At 50.6% G+C, this 20451-nt stretch overlaps 1 protein-coding gene and 1 long non-coding RNA gene across 5 annotated transcripts; one reads left to right on the forward strand and one right to left on the reverse strand.

Annotated features, from left to right (window-relative positions):
* Positions 1-316: 316 nt before the first annotated feature.
* Positions 317-19787, forward strand: TSKU (tsukushi, small leucine rich proteoglycan). Of its 4 annotated transcripts, none has more exons than XM_056329313.1 (3): positions 317-516; positions 3054-3135; positions 16383-19787. In XM_056329313.1, the coding sequence occupies exon 3, from the start codon at positions 16390-16392 to the stop codon at positions 17446-17448; it is 1059 nt and encodes a 352-aa protein (XP_056185288.1). In that variant the 5' UTR covers positions 317-516; positions 3054-3135; positions 16383-16389; the 3' UTR covers positions 17449-19787. The 4 variants fall into 4 exon arrangements, with proteins under 4 accessions (XP_056185288.1, XP_056185289.1, XP_056185290.1 ...); XM_056329314.1 differs by lacking the exon at positions 317-516 and adding an exon at positions 918-1305; XM_056329315.1 differs by lacking the exon at positions 317-516 and adding an exon at positions 2066-2396.
* On the reverse strand, positions 1722-2748 carry LOC130144977 (uncharacterized). The gene is made up of 2 exons (XR_008820330.1): positions 2609-2748; positions 1722-2069 (listed from the first exon to the last, which is right to left on the reverse strand). It is a non-coding gene; the product is annotated as an uncharacterized LOC130144977 (long non-coding RNA).
* Positions 19788-20451: the final 664 nt, after the last annotated feature.

Raw genomic sequence — 20451 nt, forward strand, 5'->3', positions numbered from 1 at the left:
GCCTGGAAAACTGGGGGCAGTGCTCAGGAATAGCACCCGTCCCTGCAAATACAGGGTCTCGCTGGGAACACAGCTGTGCTGCTGTCAGGGTGACTCTGGGGTGATCCCCAAGAAAGCTAAGGGACAGCAAGGGATTGTAGCCAGGGGGATGCCAAGCAGCAGGGAGGGGGAGTGTGTGTGTGCAAAGCCGGCTTGACACCCCCCACCCCGCCTTTTCCCCCATGAGGGGGGTCTGCCAGCTCGGGAGTGGCACAGCCGAACCTAAGTCCTGCCTCCTGCCTCCTTCCTCCTCCTCCTCCCAGATGTTCCCTTGTGTGCAGCCATCTGTTGAGCTCCCTCCTCCCTCCTCCTGCGGGGAAGGGGGCAGCCCGCTTGCCCGGCCAGCTGCACGCCTTGGACGAGGAGAAGGAGGAGGAGGAGGAGGAGGAGAAGGGAGAAGGAGGAGGGAAGAAGGGGACACCCGGCCCCAAGCCTCGCTGCTGCCGGCTCCCGCCGTGGGAACCGACCCTGGCCCTGGTAAGTCCCCCCCGCCGCCCCCAGCCCCGCGGGCAGCGGCCGGGGCAGGGGCTGCAGAGCCGCGGGGGGGGGGGGGGGGGGGGGGGGATGGGGGGGGGGGGGGGGGGCCTGCAACCCCCCCGCAACCCCAAATCGCATTTTTGGGGAGGGGGGGAGCTCGCTGTAAAGGGGAGCTGGGCCAGCCCTGGGGGCATCTGCTCGGACACCACCACCACCACCACCACCCCCAGCCTCCGAGTGGTGAAACTTTTTTGGTGTGATGAATTTGCCTCGAGTGGGGGCTCGGGGAGGGGGGGGGGGGCACCGGTTGCAAAACACCTGGGGTGCTGCTTGGGGGGAAAGACAGAGGTCTCCGGTGGAGGTAAAGTACTTTTTTGCCTACCTCTGGCTTTGCCAAAGGATGGCGGGAGGGGGGGTGGGATTTTGGGGTGCGTACGAGCCCCCAGCCCGGCTCCCCGCCCCCGGGGGGCTGCAGCCGGGGCGGGATGAAGCGTCTCCAGGCGGGATCTCTTCCCTTCTCCTTCCCCCGGTGCAATGGTGGTTTGTGGAGTGCTTGGGGATTGCCACGGCTGCAAAGTAATCCGAGCAGCAGCTGGAGGCTCCGCACCGCCTCCCGTGCCCGGCTTCGGGGCTTTGATTTCACGCAGGGCTCCCTGTCTCCCCCCTCCCCATCCCCACCCTCCCCCACCACCCTCCCCCGCCCTCCCCTCCCAACACGGCGGGGAGAGGAGAAGCTTTTTGGTCGGGCTCTGGTGCTGGGAAGCTCGCAGGGTTTGCAGCTAACACGAGGTAAGGGGAGAAAGGAGGGGGGGGGGGAGGGGGTAAAGCTTAAGAGGGGGTTGCCTGGCTGGGGTAAAGAGTCTGAAGGTGCTGGGGGGTCTTCTCCCCCGGGTTGCAGAGATAAAAGCAGGGCAAAGCTCCCTGCCTGGGAATTTCCCATGCCTGTAAGTGGATTAAGCTGGAGGGGAAGGTGTGTTTGGGGAGGGGGGGGGCGGGGGGGGCAGAAGGGAGGGGAAGCAGACCAGGATTTTTTTGTTCTTATTGAAAAAAAAAAGAAAAGGAAAAAAGGCAAGAAAAAAAAAACAACCCTGCTGGTTGTGACTTTTGAAGCAGGAGGTCAGAAAGCACGGGGTTCCCCTGATAACGCACACACCCTGTAAACTTTTAAGCAGCTCCATGGAAACTTGTTATTAATGCTGCAGTCATTAAAAGGCACAGACCACGGCAGATTTATTAGCCCAGTTAACCACAACACGTGCCAGCTCTCTGGAAACAAAAGGGTCCGTCAACTTTCCTCCTTAGCTTGGGATCTGGGAAGGCTGGGAGGAGGGTGGCGGGGATGGAGCCGGCGGTGGCTTGTGTCGTGGGGAAGTGGCATCGCCTCCGTTAACTGACGCTCCGTCGTGGTTAGCTAGCGTGGTTAGCTAGCGTGGTTAGCTAACGTAACTCGGTGGCAGCAAGAGCACGGCGAGCCGTGCCCAGCTCACGGCGTTCATCGCAGAAGCCCGGCGAGGATCCTCCGGTCTCCCAAGTCGACAGATTTCCCCGGGTGCCTGCCATGATAAATCAGCTGCCGTTAGCCTGAATAACCGCATTCACTGAAGTTACAGTAGGAAACTTGTCTGGGTGGACACTGTGCCATTGCTCCGCAGAGAGCAGCCGGCGCTGATCGCTGGCGTTGCGCTGAAATATTGCATTGATCGCCGCTCCAGAGCCCGCCTGGCAGCACGCAGGGCTCGGCTGCCGCGGTAGAGAGCGAGGCGAGTACCGGGGGAAGAGGCGCTGTGGAAAGACAGGGTTAGACCAACGCCTTGCCGATCTCCCCGGGAATAAGGAGCACGCTGGATGTGTTAGATGCTGAAAGGACCGGAGGGAGCCCGGTATGTCCCTGGGAGTATCTGCAGCCTAAACTTGGCTGGCTGCTCGCCGTCGGCGACCAGGCGCTGCAAAGGCAAAGCGGGTTAGCGTCTGCCGTTGTCCTGGCGCGGGGCACAGCTCGTGTCCCCTCGCAACCCACGGGAGCCTGTCCCGGAGAGGACATGGCAGGTGCTGGCTCACATGTAGGTTATAAATGGCCCGGCGAGGCCCTGACCTGTGCTTGGCCGTCGCCTGTCCCCGCTCGGGTGCGGGGTCCCTCTCCGGAGGCGGTGGGGTGCGCGGGTGAGCGGTGCTGGCAGGAGGTTGGGTGGCAGCACCCGGACGGGTTCTCCCTTGCGGCATCCTGGAGCAGGCGTGCTGCGGGGCAGGCTGCTGGTTTGTGAATGAATTTGAGCAGCTGCTGGCAGAGACAGTGGGGAGCGATTACAAAATGCTGCGAGGCAGCAAGGACGTGGTGGACATCCCAGGGGACGTTAATTTCTGACGGCAAGGTGGGCTGGCGAGGAAGGCTGTAGGGTTGGGGTGAGGGTCTCCTGCACCCCTATTCTTTTAAGATTGAGTGCAAGGAATAAAACAGCATTGAATGGGTAGGAGGAAATAGCGAGAAGAGCTGTAAAACAAAAAGCGTGTGCAGAAGTCTTTTATTTTTTTGGATGTAGGAAAAAGGATCCTGTGCTCCCCAGCCCTGCAGTGAACAGCGGTGTGTGCCACCCCAGCGTCAGACAGAGCTTGGGAAAAAAGGTGAGCCACCGTCTTTCAGAGGTTTAGACTTTTCCCTCCATCCCTAACTGCTTTTTTTTTCTCCTCTTTCAGTCTCTTCTCCCTCCTCCTCGCTTGTCAGCTGGTTGGTGGGGAGAAGCAGAGGCTGGAGGGTGGGATAAGACAAGGCATCCTTGTCTGGCAGCCCTCCTGACCCCTGGCACCCCCGGGCTGCACACAGTAGCCACAGGGCTGGCTGCCTGGCAGGCTATCAAAAGAAACTTCCGAATGCGGAGAGGTATTGAGGGCTGGGAAGAGATAAAGGCTGGCTCGAGCAAGCCATTTCTTGTCTTAAAACTTGGCACCTGGAGCTAGCGAGGTGAATGTATGAGCGGCTCAGCCATTCAGTACAGGGAAGCCTCGACATTTTCATTTGTATTGCAAATTTTACATTATTTTTTAAAATTTCCTGGGAGTTTCCATTGTTCCCTCTTGGAATATTCATGATGTGCAGCAGTGGGGGGGCGGGAAGGAAATAAGTGTTCTGAGAATCACTCCGGCCTCCCCCCTCCCTTGCAGATGCTGCAAGCGGTTAAAACAACCTGCCTGCCTTAGCACGGGACATTCCTGAGTTGCATTAACCAGGCTGGAAATCTGCCTGTTGCAGCAGTGGCAAACTGGTAAAAAGCACTTTATCTCTGCTGTAGCTGAGTGGAGGGCCATGTGCTGTGTGTAACAGCTGAGTGCTGGCATCTGTGGCTTTTCTTTTCCTTCCCCTTTTCCCCCTCCTGCTTCTTTTTTTCTCTCCATGTATCTGTGATACTGACTCCTCTCCTTTCCCCTGGTTTGTGCCTGGCAGCTCAAACCCGGGTGTAGGGAGAGAAATAGGGATATTTTTTTTTTTTAAACAACTTTGAATAAGAGAACCATTGTCAGGAAAAACTGAAACTTAAAGGCAAAGCACTGCTGGGGCAGATGGGTCAAACCTCATCATGTCTGAAGTCATATAAGTGCACAGAGCTCTCCAGGTGAGGCAGGACATGTCCCTGACCCCAAAATCACCCATTTTCCTCTCATCCTTAGGAATGAGATGTCTGTAGCAAGAAGCATGGTGAGTCCAAGCTTCACACAGCAGGACAGAGGAGACCCTTTCTCCAAAGCTCTTTAATTCCAGTGCAAAGGCTCAGTTCCCACCCAAGGTGCAACCCCTGTATCTACCCAGGACCAGGGCATTGCGACCTCTTGCAAGAGATCTCCAGCTGAAAGGTTTACAGGATGATAGGGTAACTCTGAATTTAGTCAGTCTTATGCACTGGAGGAGAGGACTGCTCTTCTGGACTGTCCCCAAAGGTCTCATGGTGATGTCCCTATCTCCTGTCTTCACAACATGGTGCATGGTGGCCTCCCCTGGCATTGGGGAGGGGAACAAGGTGCAAGGGTCCAGCACCATGTAGCCCGTATAGGGGGGCACATGTGAGGATGCTGTAGTTCGGGAACTTGTTCTGCTGGTCAGTGAACTCAGGTCAAATCAGTTTAGGAGGTGGCTTAATAGAGAGTGAAGTGGTCAAGGAAGATGGTTGTGTGCATCCTGGGTGACCTGCAGCATCTCCACATGGCATGGCAGAAATGCCACAGAGCTGCACCAAAAACAAGGGGACAGGATGGAGCCAGGGGAGGTGAACAGCATGGGTTGGCAGAGGTCCCTAGAGAGGCAGGCCTGATGTTCACAGCCACTGAGACTGCAGGCACACTTCAGAGTCTATGAATTTGAGGCATTTAGATACTTCTCTACCACAACCACCTCCCCAGGTGTCACCTTCCCTGTCCCTTAGCCTGGCTGCCCATTTTGCAGAGGGCAAAGCAAGGCTGGTTGTCCCAAGTGTCCAGACAAGGCAGGAGCTGAACGTGGTGCACAAGGACAGTGGTGGCATTTGTCTGGACCTGTTGTGGCAGTGGTGGTGTTGGCTGGGGTCTTCTGTGTGGGGTGAGACTGGGACATCTTGTCTTGTGCTCCCTTCTGGTGCGATTTGAACCTGAGGATGGTACCCCCATCCCCACACAAGAATCACCACCTCTCAGTCCTGCGGTTAGTTATCCTTAAGGTGTCGGGAGGGAAACTGAGGCACATGAATGGGGACTCGTGGTAACATCAGCAGTGAGAAATGGGTCCTGCTGGAGTTGCGTCTCCCAACCCACTATAGATGATCTTTCTCTCCAGAATCCCACACTGGCCAAGAGGGCATCCTAGGGCAGGGAGAGGAGTCAAAGGACTGAGGAGATACTAAAGACCACATCACTGGGGCACTGAAGCATCATCTGGGGTGGGAACTGTGGCTGGGGTGATGCCCCGCTGGTAAACCCTTTATCAGCTTTATGCAGATCCCCTTCCCCTTCCCAAATCCGCCCTCACCAAATCTTGTAGGATACCCACTGGGCATAGCCAATGTCTCACGAGCTTCCTCGGGGTGGGAGCAGCTCCTGAAACCCCAGCTGATGCTCTACCAAGCGGTTTTGTTGGCATTCATTGTTCACAGTGTCACATTGCAAGAATTACTGGGGGGAAGAAAGGCCAGGAGGGGAATGAGACGGGAGCCTCCAGCTGTGCTGTTTGCAACAATAATGGCCAGGATTGTATTTATTATCTTCTTGGTGGAGGGTCTGCAGCTGCACACGGAGAGCCACAGGCAGCAAAGAGGCCCAGAGATTATTGTGCATGGGAAAAAAAAACACCAAAACAACCACAAAAATAAATAAAAAAGCCCACAAAGAAGCCCTGGGCAGGCTGGAGCAGTGCTGAGGGGCACCCACTGTAACATCACCTCCTCGCTTTGCCCTCCCTTATCGAAGCCAGCAGCCCCGCAGGGCTATTGGGAGGAGGGAGGCTGGGAGCTGCTGCCTTTCAGAGAGCTGAGGCCACATGGTATCTATCCTCTTAAAACCCTTCCAGCTCCTGCCAGGGCTGGAGGCATTGCCCAGCTGGGGTGAATTTCTTTTCCGTCTCCTTTACGCATGATTTCAGCTGGTGCTGGCTGCCTCTGCTTGCTGGAGTCGGGCACAGCACTGTGACTGAGGCACGACGTCGGGGACAGCATGTGGACATCTGATTTGCAGCCACTTCTGTTTCAAGGAGAAAGGGCTGCAAAGCCCTTAGAGATACAGGATGATGGGGCTGCTATGAGCTGTTCAATCCTGGCGGGCAGTATCTCACCAGGAAGGGCAGAGGCATCACCCTGGGATATATCGCCTTCCCCTGGCACCATCCCTCCTCTCTTTTCCTTCCTTTCCCCTGCCCAGCTCATCCTCTCCAGGGGAACCCATCCATGTCCATCCATGCAGCAAGGTCCTTCTGCAGCTCAGGCCAGCCCACTGGCATGGTTAAAAGCAAACCAGGTGAGGGATGTGGGGTACATCCATAGATATCGCGCCTTTCCCTCATGGACCAGACAGCTGCTGGTGGGTCCTTGCAACCTGCGCTCCCCTGGGATGGAACGTTGTGTATGCCACCCCAGGCTCACCCATGGCAGATGGCATTTCCCAGCTTGGGCACAACGACGTGGCTGAGTGGCTCTGTTAACAATTAAACCCAAGAAGCGTCCATTGTGGGTAGGAGGTTTCTTCTTCCCGTGCTGCAACTCTTGAAGTTTCTTGCTGGCAGGGTGTATGGTGTTCGTCCCAGAGTGCATTCCTCTTGAATTATATCATGTCTCGGGGAGCCAGAGTGCCGTGAAAAAGTATCACCACAGCAGGAGCTGGCACAGGAGCCGGCTGGGGTTGAGGGTCAGATGTGGGAGAGCATCATCAAGGGCTGAAACTACAGGAGAAGGCTGCTGGGATCACTTTAGCTTCCAATAATGATCTGTTAAGAAATGAGGCCCTGCCTCAGTTTCATGCTTTAAAAATTCACATCATCTTGCTGGCTTTCTTAGTCTGGCACCAGGAATGGTCAGAGAGGAGGGAGAAGCATGTGCAACCCCAAAATTGCAGATGAAGCTGTGATCCATCATTTTTAAATTGATCTTTTTGCAAAGGGGGACACAGCCCTGAAGAAAGAGGGTTTAATCCTCCCAGGGTTACTGCTGTGATCTGGGTAAAGCCTGGGTACTTGCATCCTCCCTGCGTGCATCAGAGCGAGCCCTTGGGCGTCGGAGATGATGGGGCAGGGGGATCTGTTGGTAACTTTACCAGGTCCCTCTACAACAAAATGCATCAGAATTGGTGTAAACCTCTCCTTTTGCTGTGAAGCGCCATGCCGAAGGGGTGGTCTGTCCTTCTGTTCGTGCCAAAATAACTCCTCTGCAACACAGACTGCCCGTTCTGGGATGTGTCACTGGGTTTATGATAAAGATCCTATTCGGGCTGAGTTTGAGACAGTTAAGAAAATATTTGTGTTCCTGGCTGAGATGAGGTCTCTGTTATGCTCAGCGAGCGCCAGGATAGCGAGACCTCCTGTTCCTGGAAATGCTCACGGTAACGAAGAGAGGGGGGTGGGAAGCAGGGGTTGCTGGGGATAAAAGGATTTGGGGTGGTCACCCCCGGGGTGATGCTGGGGCAGGAGAAAGCCCTGAGCTCCTGCATACCTTGTGGGCACCTTGTTTGATCCCATGTATCTAGTGCTGCTGGGAACCGGTGTGGGGCTGACAATGCTCCCAGTTTGATGCTCCCCAGTTTGAGCAGTCCTGCAGCTGGCATAGCCAGGAGCCAACAGTGGGGCCAGGATGCTCACATTCCGTCTGCTCCCCGCAAGCCCCGTGAATCCCCCACCGGTGCTGCCGGGAGGTTCCATGCCGTGCTGACGCCTGCCTTCCCCATCCACAGCCCCTCCGGAGGCTTGGCAAGCTTCATTTCCTTTTGGGAACGCCTCCTCCGGGCACAAGCACAGCTCAGCATGAGGCTGGCGAGCAAAATTGCTTTCAAAAGCCACGGGAGATTATTTCCCTCACCCCAAATAAAGCTGCTATTAACCTGACAGTTTCCCTGGGCTAAGTGAGGAAGGGGAATTTTTGTGTAAAACCCTGGTGCCACAGTAACATAATTCCTAATTTGCTGGTGCTGGAGGTGGCACCAACTTTTTCCCGCTTGAGGTGAAATTCCTGGGAGTTGGGCTGTATTGTTTGCTTCCAAGACGTGTCTTTTTGAGACGCACTGCTCTGGAGGTGGCAGAAATAGTCTGTATTTCAGCCATGGATGTAAATCAGCTGGAACTCACCGTATGGGCTGGCAGATCTGCCCACACAGGTTTCCTTTTGCCAGAGCCCAAAATACACCACACTGCACCCAGATTTCCTCCTGGAGGGGGGGATGAGGGATGCTGGAGGGGGGAGACTGCACAAGTGGAATAAACTGTTAGCTTAGTTTAAACACTAGGATGATAAATTACCTGTGGCCTCTTGCAAAGCAGATGGGATTTGTGACATTACAGTTGGAGCAAAGAATATTTTAATAGGTCTTTCCCATTCTTTTATGAAGAAAGGATTTTTTTTCCTTTAGAGAAAAAAAAATAGAGCAGAGGCTGTTTCAGCTGAGCGAGGGGTGTCCCATGTTTGAAAACAAACCCATCATGTGAAACTGTAGGGTTTGGAGGTGCTCTAGATCAATCCCGTATGTCTTCTCTGAAGCCCACGTGGTGGGTTGCAGGGCTGCTTGGTTTTGGCTTTGGGGTTGGGAAATGCTTATGATGCTTAACAATTTGGCTTTGCTCTTGCTTATCTTATCTATCCCATCCCCTGTAACATCTATGAAAATCTCCCTGAAGGATGGAAAGCATGGGTGGGATGCTGGTTAATCATGGTGGTTTTGGCTCAGTGGTTTCTCTATGTCCGGAGATGAGAAAAGTGAATGGAGATAACTGAGATTTGGGGAAAATGAGGAATGGTGTCTTGTTTTTTCCTTCCCTACCACTTCTGGCTGTCCACAACCCAAATTCCATGGGTTTTGGTGAGATGTGGACTCGATGCAGAGCAATGGAGTTCTTGTCCAGATCTGGGAGCAACATCTCAACTCTGTTTATGGCAGTTTTGTCCTCTCTTGAAATCACTTCAGTGGGGACAAAGCACCCCACAGAGCAAATAAACCACTGGCTCATGATCTCCTTGTCTTGGCTGCCACCTGTGATCCCTGGGGACCCAGGGTTAGGAAGAATAAATCCTTCCATGAGCCCATCCATCCCCATCATGCCACCCACCCTGGTCTGCCTTAAATACAACCACTTCTCTGCACTGAGGGAGGAGAGGTGACTTTTTCTTTCCATCCCCAGTTTGGTGCCTATTGTACTTCATTCTTCCATCACCTGGTAATGTCGATTTCTGATACCACTGGGCTAATTACTTGCTAACAACTCCCCCTTTGGTGGTGAGGCTCTTGACTGAATGCAAAGGAGGTGCTTTTACATACATTATTAAAAATCACTAAAGCAGAAAGGAGTTAATAGAGAAATCATTTCCCCCCCTCATTCCCTGCATTTAGTTTTGATTTCCCCCAGTGAGTGGGGTGACGGGGCAAAAAGTGTTCAGGCACCTGCGGGATGATTTCAGCTCCTGGTCAGGCCCTTTGTGTCTCTGTACATTGAGCCATAAGGGCTAAAGCCACTGTCCCAGTGGCAGAGTTTCCTCCCATCCCAGTGCTTGCCTGCACTGGTGGGGCAAATAGGGTGAGGAGAAGGAGAAAACTGAACTGGGTTGCACATCCCTTTCCTTATATCCTGGTGGGTGGCTGGGGATGGCTCTGCTGTCTTTGCAGAGATTTGCACTTCCCACTGACAAAACCGTCAGTGTGAAGGGTGATAACCTATCACTCCAAAGCAACTTGTGCAGTGGCTCCTGATGGAGGGCTCCATGAAATTAAGCTGAATTTAGAAGAGCCAAGAGACTAATTCTCACCCTGCTGTCACTTACACCTAAAGCAAGTCCACTGAACTCCCCCAAGCCCATCTAAGCAAATGCAGGGTCAAACCTAAATAGCATATATATATATATATATATATATATAAAATAATGAGAATCTTGTACTCTCTTTAGCTCTCCTCTCCCTAAATCCAAGGAGTCATGAACACCGAGTACAAAACCAGGACTGGTATTTGCAAAGTGTACGCCAGTCCAGCCAACAGCAAAAAATACCAAATGGCTCAGGAAGCCCTGTTCCCATTTACACCAGAACTCCTTTGTGAGGAAGCACTAATTGGTTTAATGAGCTTTACAGAGGGGGTAAACGTAACTCTTTGCTGCATATATGTAGGGAAGCCTTCTGCAGGGAAGAGCCAGTCTGAAGCAGGCAGAGCAAAAGCCTGGATGACCTTTTACTGTCAATAGATTTGCACAAAAGGAAAGGAAAAGAAAAGGAAAAGGAAAGGAAAGGAGAAAAGAAAAAAAAAAAAGAAAAAGGAAAAGAAAAAAGAAAAGACAAAAAAGAAAAGAAAATAAAGAAAGAGTAACCTTGTCAGCAGCAGTTTCTTTATCATGTGAGGGGTGTGAGCCTGCGAGTTAAGGGATTAATGGTTGCTGGCTGTAGGCTGGTTTGAGCCAGCTCCACTGTCTGGTGTATGGGATCTGGAGACCGGGCTGTGATTGCATCTGTGGCGTCATTTGGACTCAGCCCCGGAGAGTCCGCACTGGAAAAGTGTAGCTGTTGCTAGTGCTGCACTTTACTCGATAATTATTCTTATTTTACAGAATAATTAACAGGAGGAGACAGGGGGAAAGGTCCCTGAGGCAATTTTATCGTTGGAAAAGCAACTCAGGAGCATCATGGTGCTCCGAAGCTGCCTCTCAGAGCCTCCCAAGTATTTAAAGACAGAAAGAGCCAGTTATCTTTGGTTTCGTTATTTTTTCTTTTGCAGCCTGGAGGACTTATGGCCTGTATCATATCCTATGCAGCTTGTTTCACTTTCCCATAACGTTCCCTTTCCCCTGCCCCCAATTAGTGATTGCAGCCAAGTGGGCCTTGTGGGCCTTGCTATAAAGACTTTGTTTTTTCTTTACTTGGCTGATGCAAGAGTCAGAAGACAATCCCCTAAACTTCTTCCCGATGAAATATTGTTGCTAATCCAGCTCCTCTGTCCTTTGCTAGAACAGCAACTCTGTTTGGGATAGGTGGACTCCTGGTCTTCCTTTTTGCTTCTTTTCTCTAAAGGTTGTTCTGTTGTTAATCGAGGATTTCCAGCACCACATTGGCAAGAAACCTGGAAATTGTCAGGATCTTTCCACCATGCCTTAAGCACGTAGGGATTTGCGTCATACCTGATCTGCTGTAATTGTGGGCTGCAGTGGAAAAGACAGGTCCTTTTTCCCCCATTCCTGTGTCAGAGCCCGATTTGCAGGAAAATTGACCCACCAAAGGGGGAAAAGGAAGATTAGGGTTTTTTTGTTGGATGAGTGAGCTGAACTGATTCATCCTGGGTGCAGCTGGTTGCTGGGTGGGACTTGGGTCTGGAAGATGCAGCCAGGGGTGGGGTGGGAAGCAGTATACTGGGGAGACTAGGCATCCTGTTCCGCCACGGACAAGGTAGACATGGGGCATCCCCAAGGATGGGTCTGCTCTTAGGTGGCTTTCATACCCTCCTGGAGCAGTTTTTCTCTCTTCACCCCACTGTAGAGACAACCTGTGTTTCTGCACTTCTTACTTATGTACCTTAAGCTTCATTGGGTGACTTCAGGTCTTCAGCTCCGACTTCTGCTGCATTTCAGCCGATGCTTTGACAAGTGGCATATTCAGGGGGGCTGAGGAGTGCAGTGTGAAGAACAGGGCAGCCATTTTCTGACTCCATCAAACAATGAACTTTAAAACACCTCCTCCTTGTATTTTTTTTTAATTAATCCTTGATTTTTGGTGATAGGGATTTCTGGCTTGGTGGTTGCCAGGGCAACCGGAGGTAGCCTAGGTAGCATCCTTTTCATCTCTGCATTCCTCAAGGGGGACGCATCCCCAAGCAATGGGCTTCCATCCAGGGTGGGATGTGTTAGCACATCTCCCTTGGATGGGAACGAGGTGGAAAAGTCTCAGCTGTGGATTGGGGAGGATAGTGGGAAATGTCTTGTTTTGAGGAATGAACAGGAGAAGGAGGAAAGCAAGTGCAGTGAGAAGTGTGAATTTGCAACACCACTATAACAGGGATTACCTCTCTCCTACCCCACGCCCTGACCATCAGCTGAGACCTGGGTTTCCTCTGAAGGCTGGTTTTAAAATAAGATTATAATGTTCTTTTTGGCAGAGAAATCTCAGTGTGAGGTTTCTGCTCAAGTCCTGCCACATGACATTGCAGGGGATGAGCAGAGCAGGGAGGAGACATCAGGGCATCTGCAGGCTTAGGGAGAGATGCGGGATGTGGGGAGAAGGCTAGCACCCTGCTAGGAGCTTGGCCCAACCTTGGCTCCATTATCCACCACAGGGTCTCCCTGGGGTTGTCTCAGGATATTTGCCGTGCAGAAAGGATGAGCAAGATACAAAAACCAGAGCCCTGCAGCCACTCTGGACACGTAAACCGTGGGAGACAATACTGCACCCCCCCACAGCTCCTGTTAAAATCAGGGGGTATAACAAGTCCCTCTGACCTGTGAAATGGCCAAAATTTATCCCTAGGATCTCTCCACACCACAACACCCATAGAAGTGAAGAGGTCATGGCTGGACTAGCCCAAGGGTGGGCTGCTTTCTCCTGGTGACTTTCCCCCCACCATCCCAGGTGATGGTGCCAGTGGTTTCTGGTCCATGGTGTTCCCTCCAGGTGAATCTCCCCAGCGCTGCAGGAGGATAACTCATCTTCCTTTTACAAGGGGATACCTTGGCCTCCTGCCTTTATCAACAGAGCAGCTCGCAGGCAGCAATCCAAAGGCAATTTGATGCGGTTTCAGATGCACGCTGTACACAGATGAACTGTAAATGCCTGTGGCATGTCTCTTTTCCCATTTCAAGGAGCACTGTCGATCGCTCCATGCAATGATAAAGCATGCCTGTACCTGACTAAGCTTTTCATTGATTATTTGGCAATGCAGAAGTCTCTTTCTTGGACTGGAAGATGACCAGAACGTTTATTTCTCCCATCTTTTATCAGAGTTATTAGCCAAGTGGCTTGTTAGCCAATGAATGCTTCATGCTGCTCTGCAAGGGAGTTTTTAACTGGTAGTAGTGGATTGAATCTCATCTGCAAAGCAATTGCAGAGCCAGTAAGAGAGAATCTGGGGTAGTGCTGCAAGAAGGAAGGAGGCAGTAGACACTGCAAATATCTAAGCTGAGCTTTCCGTACTGCATTTCAGCTGTGTAATGTTTTGTCCTTGCTGCTGGCTGGAGTGATGGGTGTTGCAGTGGGAGTCACTGTATCTGCCTCCTTCTGGTGATAATTTTTGGGGCTGATCAGGAAGGGAATTCCCATGTCAAAAGGGGTTTGAGGAGCTGCATAGCAAAGCTCAGCGCTGGCTTTAATTCTCCTCTCAGTTTATAGAATCACAGAATGGTTTGGGCTGGAAAGGACCTGAAAGGTCATCTAGTTCCAACCCCCTGCCATGGGCAGGGACACCTTCAGCTAGATCAGGTCACTCGGAGCCCTGTCCTTCCTGACCTTGAGTGTTCCCAGGGATGGGGCACCTACCACCTCTCTGGGCAACCTGTGCCATTGTCTCACCACCCTCATTGTAAAAAATTTCTTTCTTATATCTAGTCCAAATCTCCCCTCTTTTAATGTAAAACCATTACCCCTTGTCCTGTCGCTACAGGCCCTACTAAAAAGTCTGTTCCCAGTTAAACTAGGACTTTGGAGATTGTCCTCTTGCTTTTCTTTGAGTGTCCCAGCAGGAGCCCACAAAGGTCTTAGCAGTACTCAGAAAGCCAAGTCTCACACTGATGTGTCTCTGGACCTGCTGGGGTTTGATCCAGTTCCCATTGGAGCCAACGGGATGCCACAAGGAACTGAGCTGGGCTTTTGAAGAAGAAGTTAGGAGGTGCTTTCCCTGCTGTAGACAACCAGTGGGGATAGCCACTGGGTGGGATTTGGGAAAAAAACCACCAGTAGGCTGAGCTGACACTAATGCAGGTACTTCCCTGTATATGAGACATGTAATGTCTGAGGTTTTGGGTTTTTAGTTTCCAAAGAGCTCCCCACTGCCATAATTTCCCCTGGTAATAAAACATTTAAGTGTGTTCCAAATGCAGCTTCACGGGGGGGAAAAATAAAAAAATCAAAAAAAATCAAAAAAAAGCAGCAGTATTTAGTTTTGGAGGGACCACAGAAGGGAGCAAGCTGTGGTCTTGTCTGCACAGAACCAGAGGGGATCAGCCTTGATGTCACTAGGAGAGGGATATCTGGAAACGTGTCTGCAGGCAGGAGCTCTACCCACTGTGTCCCCTCGGCACACATACGTGTTTTCTCAAGAAACAGTTGAGATGGGCTGGAGTAGGGCTCGTCTTACTGAATTTCTGTTATTTCTATAGAATAATGGACCCCAGAGGACTGCATGTTGGCCTTCAGCAGTGCTTTGGTTGCATGCACTTTGGCCAGAGTCCCAGTCTCTGCTCTCTATTTGCAGGAGGTCTGAGAGTTACTGCCAGACAAGTCGTACCAGTGATCAGGACAATATTTTTGCAACTCTTTTTCCCCTTTGCAGTTCTTTTGCACATTGGCAAGTAATTCCTGGTCGGTCTCCTGGGAAGGAGGGCAGGGCCGAGAAGACGGTGCTGAAAAGGAAGAGAAGCTGCTGCCAAAGGGTGGGTGAGGGAAGATGAAGTGTGAACTTCTAGGAAATGGTCCTGGGAAGGTGCAAGGGCTGTGGGGAAGGCGCCTCAGCCAGATCAAAGGCTGTGTGGGAAAGGTGATACTGCAAGGAAGTTAACAAAGTGCTTTTAAACAGTGATGGAAAAGGTGAGAATAGAGACCAGGGGGGCTGAGATGGGGACTGGAACATGTGTTTAAAGGGGACTTTTTTCTTTTTTTTTTTGGCTAAATGAGTGCTTGGCAAGTGTGTCTTTGTTTATGGCAATCAGCATAGCCAATGACCAGTGCTAGTGGATCTCATGCCTGGTTTGGTGGGAGTTTTTGTAGCTAACCTCCTGGAGACCTTGCTGATAAGGCATGAGGATCCATCACCCATGACTGCAATGGAAACAAATGAGGACAGCCCTTGCTGCCTCTGCTGACCTGCGGGATGCTGGCATGCTCCAATTTACCCTCTCCAGAGATGCTTTTTTGGCTGGCTCTTGAAATTACACAGTTCTGTTCCCCACAGTTGTGAAAAAGAACTGCTAGGGTGCAATCTGAAGAGGCCCAGCAAAGTCAGGTCAGCTCTCTTCCACCCTCAGCTGTGAGGCTGGAGGGACAGAAATGTCTTAGAAGGAGGAGGGCCAAAAGCAGAGGGTTGGAGACAGCTCCTTGCTTGTTGGCGTTGTTAATCAGAGATAATACTTAATGTATTTAGCAAAGACTGCCCAGAGGCTCTATATGAAATAAATCAGATCTTTCCACTTGATGCCTGTGCAGGAGGCCAGGCCCAACACAGTAGAGTCTGGGTTAGACTGAGCAGTTCTTGGTTCGTTTGCTCTGGCAGGCAAGGAACCAAGTGGCTGTTGCCTGTCCCACCTGCCACCAGCCTGAGAAGGGTTGGTTTTAGCCACCTGATATAAAGCAATGGTCATACCTACCTAAACACTTCTAAATTTGCATCTGAAGTCTATGCAAAGGACACGTGCTGTCCATTTGGGCAGTAGGCAGGTGGCCTTTCTAGCTGTTCATCCGCGATGATGTTCTGATGATGCCATTATCTCTGTCATCTATAGGAAATCTGAACGGAGCTTTGGTTTTTCCTTTCCTGATAATACTTTTGGACACCTAAGGCTCCCACTGGGCACACAGCCCAGAAAAATGATTTCTCCAACCTGTCAATGCAGGGTCTTAAACCCAGTGCTCCCCAAACCTACACACATGCCGTGACTTGAAGACCTCTCTGTACTGGTTTGCTAGGCTGTAAAATGGCTGTTTGAGCTGCCATTTAGCTTCTTCCATGGTCCAGTCAAAAGCATGCATGTTGGATAGATCTTTCTTCAAGGCAGCCTGCTTTTCTTGCAGCTAATTTCCAGTTGCATCTTCACTTGGTTGTATCTGCAAAGACTGTTGACCCAATTTTTCTTCATTAAATTCCTGCTAGGGTTCGTAACATGAGAGACAACGTGTTTGGGATATCCATGCTATTTAAGACTGTACTTTATCTATCCCTTTGGAAAGACAGAGCGGAAGACTGCACAACTCAAACTACATCTACAGTAGGGTAATTTCTGTGGCAATTAAATCTATTTCCTTATCTTCTTGTTTTCCAGGTCAACAATGCAGTCCCTAGCCTGGTTCAATTTGCTGCTTCTCCTTCCTTGTTTTGGTACAACCAAAACCTGCTTCCCTGGCTGCCACTGCGAAGTTGAAAGCTTTGGTCTCTTTGACAGCTTTAGCTTGACCAAGGTGGACTGCAGTGGAATAGGCTCACACATTGTTCCCGTCCCAATCCCTCTGGATACCTCCTACTTGGATCTATCATCAAACAAACTGGAAACAATCAATGAATCAATGCTTACTGGCCCCGGGTACACCACCTTGGTAAGCCTCGACCTGAGCTACAACAAAATTGCCAAGATTTCCTCCACAACCTTCTCCAGGCTTCGGTACCTGGAGTCCTTGGATCTGAGCCATAACTCTCTGCAAGTCCTTCCGGAGGACTGTTTCTCCAGTTCTCCTTTGGGTGACATAGATTTGAGCCATAACAAGCTCTTGGATATCGCTATGGACATTTTTGCTTCAAAAGGTCAAGGAAAATCCCTGAATGTGGATCTATCCAATAATAAGCTCAGCACAATGACAAGGCACCGTGAGAAGAGCATCCCCAACATCCAGAACTTAAATCTTTCTGGAAACAGGCTAACATCTGTGCCAAACCTTCAAGGTATTCCTCTCCGATACTTAAATCTTGATGGGAACCCTCTAGTCAAGATTGAGAAAGGAGACTTCATGGGGCTGAAAGATTTGATTCACTTATCCCTCAGTGGCCTGAGTGGCTTTGGAGAGTTATCTCCTTACAGCTTCAAGGAGCTACCAGCCCTCCAAGTTCTGGATTTATCCAGCAATCCCAACTTGAAGTCACTGACTGCTGAAGTTATCTTTGGTCTGAACTCCCTACAAGAGCTCAACCTCTCTGGAACAGGTGTGTCATCCTTGCCAAAGACTGTGCTTAAATACCTGCCTTCCATCAAAAGCATCACCTTGGGGAAGAACATACAGTGTCTTAAGACCATCAAAGAAGGCCAGTACCACCGACAAATTGGGCTGACCAAAAAAGAGGTCCTCAGTTGCCACGACAGTCACGGCTCCGTAGCAGCAGCACCTTACGTTTCGTGATGAAAGCTGGGGAGAGGGGGTGGGTGAGGGAGGGGGGAGGGGCGTGGGGTTTGTACAGATGTCGGACTGAGATGGCTTGCAGTGTGCCTTTTGTAAAACTGTCAATAATTTATATATTTGTATATGCCAATACTTGATCGTTTGTGAATTTTATAAACTCTCAAAAATCCTGGCCCATGTCATCTGCAAGCTCCAGATTTTACCTGGTGCGTTGAGGTCCTCACGGAGCCGGTTAGCTCAAGAGTGGTGATGCTGCACAACGGGGACCAAGATGCTCTGCAGGTCCCAGGGCAGAACAGTTGGCTTGGAGCAAACTTTTGTGCTCCAGACACGTTTGTAGGAGCAAAGCTATGTCTCTCCAGAGCACACACCAAAACGTACCAACTTTGTAGCTACTTGCTTAGAAACCCATGTATCATCCTATTTTTAATTATTACTCCCGAAGAAGTGCCTTCTGGTTGTTGCCTTCATTAGCAGCACCCCGTTCCCTGTCATGCACTTTCAGTCTTGAAGAAACATTTCCAGACAAACCTGAATACAGGGTGCTCCTAATGTGCTGGTTTTTACATGTTATTTGCATAGGTGTGCAGTGAACGTTGAGTAAGTTGAGAACTTTTCCCACAGTTTTCTCCCTGTTTTCCCGTCTCAATCCTTTTCATGTCTAATTACTTTAGGTCCAACCTTGGCAACCTCCTGTCTTTCTAACCTTAGCGAGCCATGGCTCAGAGGTGATGTGCAGCAGAGTAAGGGAAGCAGAGGGGTCTGCCAGCAGTCACATCTCACCCAGGAACCGGCCTCCGATGAAGCAAATTAACTGAGTTGCAAAGCAAAGAGATCATGTAGCCTAGCGTAAGTAAATAAATAAATAAATAGAAATCCCTCCTCCCTTTCTGGGGAAGCTTGGAAGAAAATTTTGGCAGGGATTGTCATCTTGACAACCTTATCAAACCAAGAGGCAGACCCAGAAGACGTGTGAGTAAGCTGTTTTTCCATGATGACGTTCCTCATCTAAACACATCTGCGACTCAGCTGGGCACGTGTGAAGCAATTTCCAGCACCAAAACACTCTTCAGAATGTGCCACGGGAAAAAATTAACACTGATTCCTGCAACTCTGGAGTGTTTTGTCTATCACAGGAAAGATCTTGGGGTTTTTTTTCCAGAGTTGTGGTTTTTCTTTCTCTCACACAGCTCCTTGGCTGCCAACTGAAAGCTGATAAAAAGCCTGGTCCTCAGAGATTTACTTGTTTTTTTCCTCCATTGCTGAAATGCTGGCAAAGCAAAGGGGGGCCCCTTTCGTCCCTCTTCTTCCCCAGGCTAGGAGAAAGGGGGAGAAGGCAGCACAGCATGACTCAATGCCACGTGTGAAGCCTTCAGCTTGCTTATAGGAGCTCCTATATCTGGCACGCTCTGCCCTGAGGGTGGGATGTTGTGGATGGGGGGGTCCTGCTCAGGCTGATCTGTGCCTGGGTCTCTGAACCCAGCCTTGCATCAGGGCAACCTTCAGTGTTCGAAAGGGATTTAGAGAGGTCCATGCAAAGGTGATGCAGATATAATACCATCCGACAACCCTCCTTGGGAGTGTTGGGAGGAGCTCAAACTTCATCCTCACACCCCCAAAGATCTTTGCAAATGGAAACACTGTTGCCCAAAGCAGCTGTCTCCAGGGATGGCTGAAATCCACTAAGGCCATAAAAGCCAAAGTCAGCACCTCATTTTAGATTCTGAAATCCCTCTGCCACATTTTCATCTGTCTCTGGCTCAGTGATTTGTTTGGGGACCTGAGGGTGGGATTTTAACCTTTTCTTTCAGTGCTGGGGCTTTTGCCCCTCTGCTGAATCTTTGCAATGCTCAACCAGCCTTCACAATCACAAGAAACACGATTTTCTTAAAAAGGCAATGGGACTGCCTACAGCAGGGATCTGGGGAGGAACAGCAACCCACTGCAGTGCAAGACGGGGGCAGTTTGGGAGGAAGGGGGTGTTTTTTAGTGGATCTTGCCTTTTTAAGAGAATTCTTTTCTGCTGGCAGAAAAAGTAATTTTTAAAAAAATGTTTAATTTTATAAATCTGTACGTAGATGAAAAGTTACGGGATCACATACTGTTAAAGTTACTGTCTTTGTGCCACTGTGGTAAATTTAAAACCCAATGTGACAATCCAACTGAAGACTGCAAGATTTCCTTGTGTAATCTCACACTTGCTGCTGGCTAAACAAGTCTTAGCAAAAGCTGGCAAATACCGTCGCTGTGTTAGTTTGTTTTTTTTTAAAGAACCTCTGCAGCATTGTAAGGCTTTGTGATTACTCACAATATAATAAAGTGATTTGGAGGAGAATAAACCCAGATCCCCCAGATTTATTGTCTTAGCGCTGGGAGGGTGGCAGCTGTCACCGGGTCCAAAGTGCTTCTTTCCTTGCTCTGCTCAGCCCCATGGGTGTTGCATCTCCAAACTGGGGGCAGGATTTGTCCCACAGTGTTTGGCTCACTAGGCTCTTCGACTGGCAGACAGGCTTGAGAGCTTCACTGGCTGACTCGAAGGAAATTACGGACACATGGCAGTGGAGCAGCCCAAGAGGATCTGGAGCAAATTTCCTGTTCCAGGATCTACTCCAAAGCTTGTCAGAGATGGTGGGGATCTCTTCATGGACTTGACCAATGTGGGACACGGGCTGTTAGGGTTGAAAGGCTGCATTTGCAGAGTGGATGAAGTGGGGAGAGCCCATGAGCTGTTTCACAAGACCATGGGGGCGGGAGGAAATGAAGGGGTGCAGGTGTGATGCCACAGTACAGAGAGCTGCACACTGCCAGACCGCAGAGCTTTCAGCGGTGAGATACACGTGGTCCAGTCTCAGCACTGCTCTCCAAGGAGCGGGGGCTGCTGTGTGGAGGGCTAAGGGCATGCAGAGCCATTGCAACTCAAGAATAAATACAGTCCTCTCAGGAGGGCTTTGCTGCTCTTAAATAGCAGATTTAATTTTAAGTACTTCTCAGTGCTGTGTATAA

The sequence above is a fragment of the Falco biarmicus genome, chromosome 2 (genome assembly GCF_023638135.1).
Source record: "Falco biarmicus isolate bFalBia1 chromosome 2, bFalBia1.pri, whole genome shotgun sequence".
In the NCBI taxonomy this organism is placed as follows: Eukaryota; Metazoa; Chordata; class Aves; order Falconiformes; family Falconidae; genus Falco; species Falco biarmicus.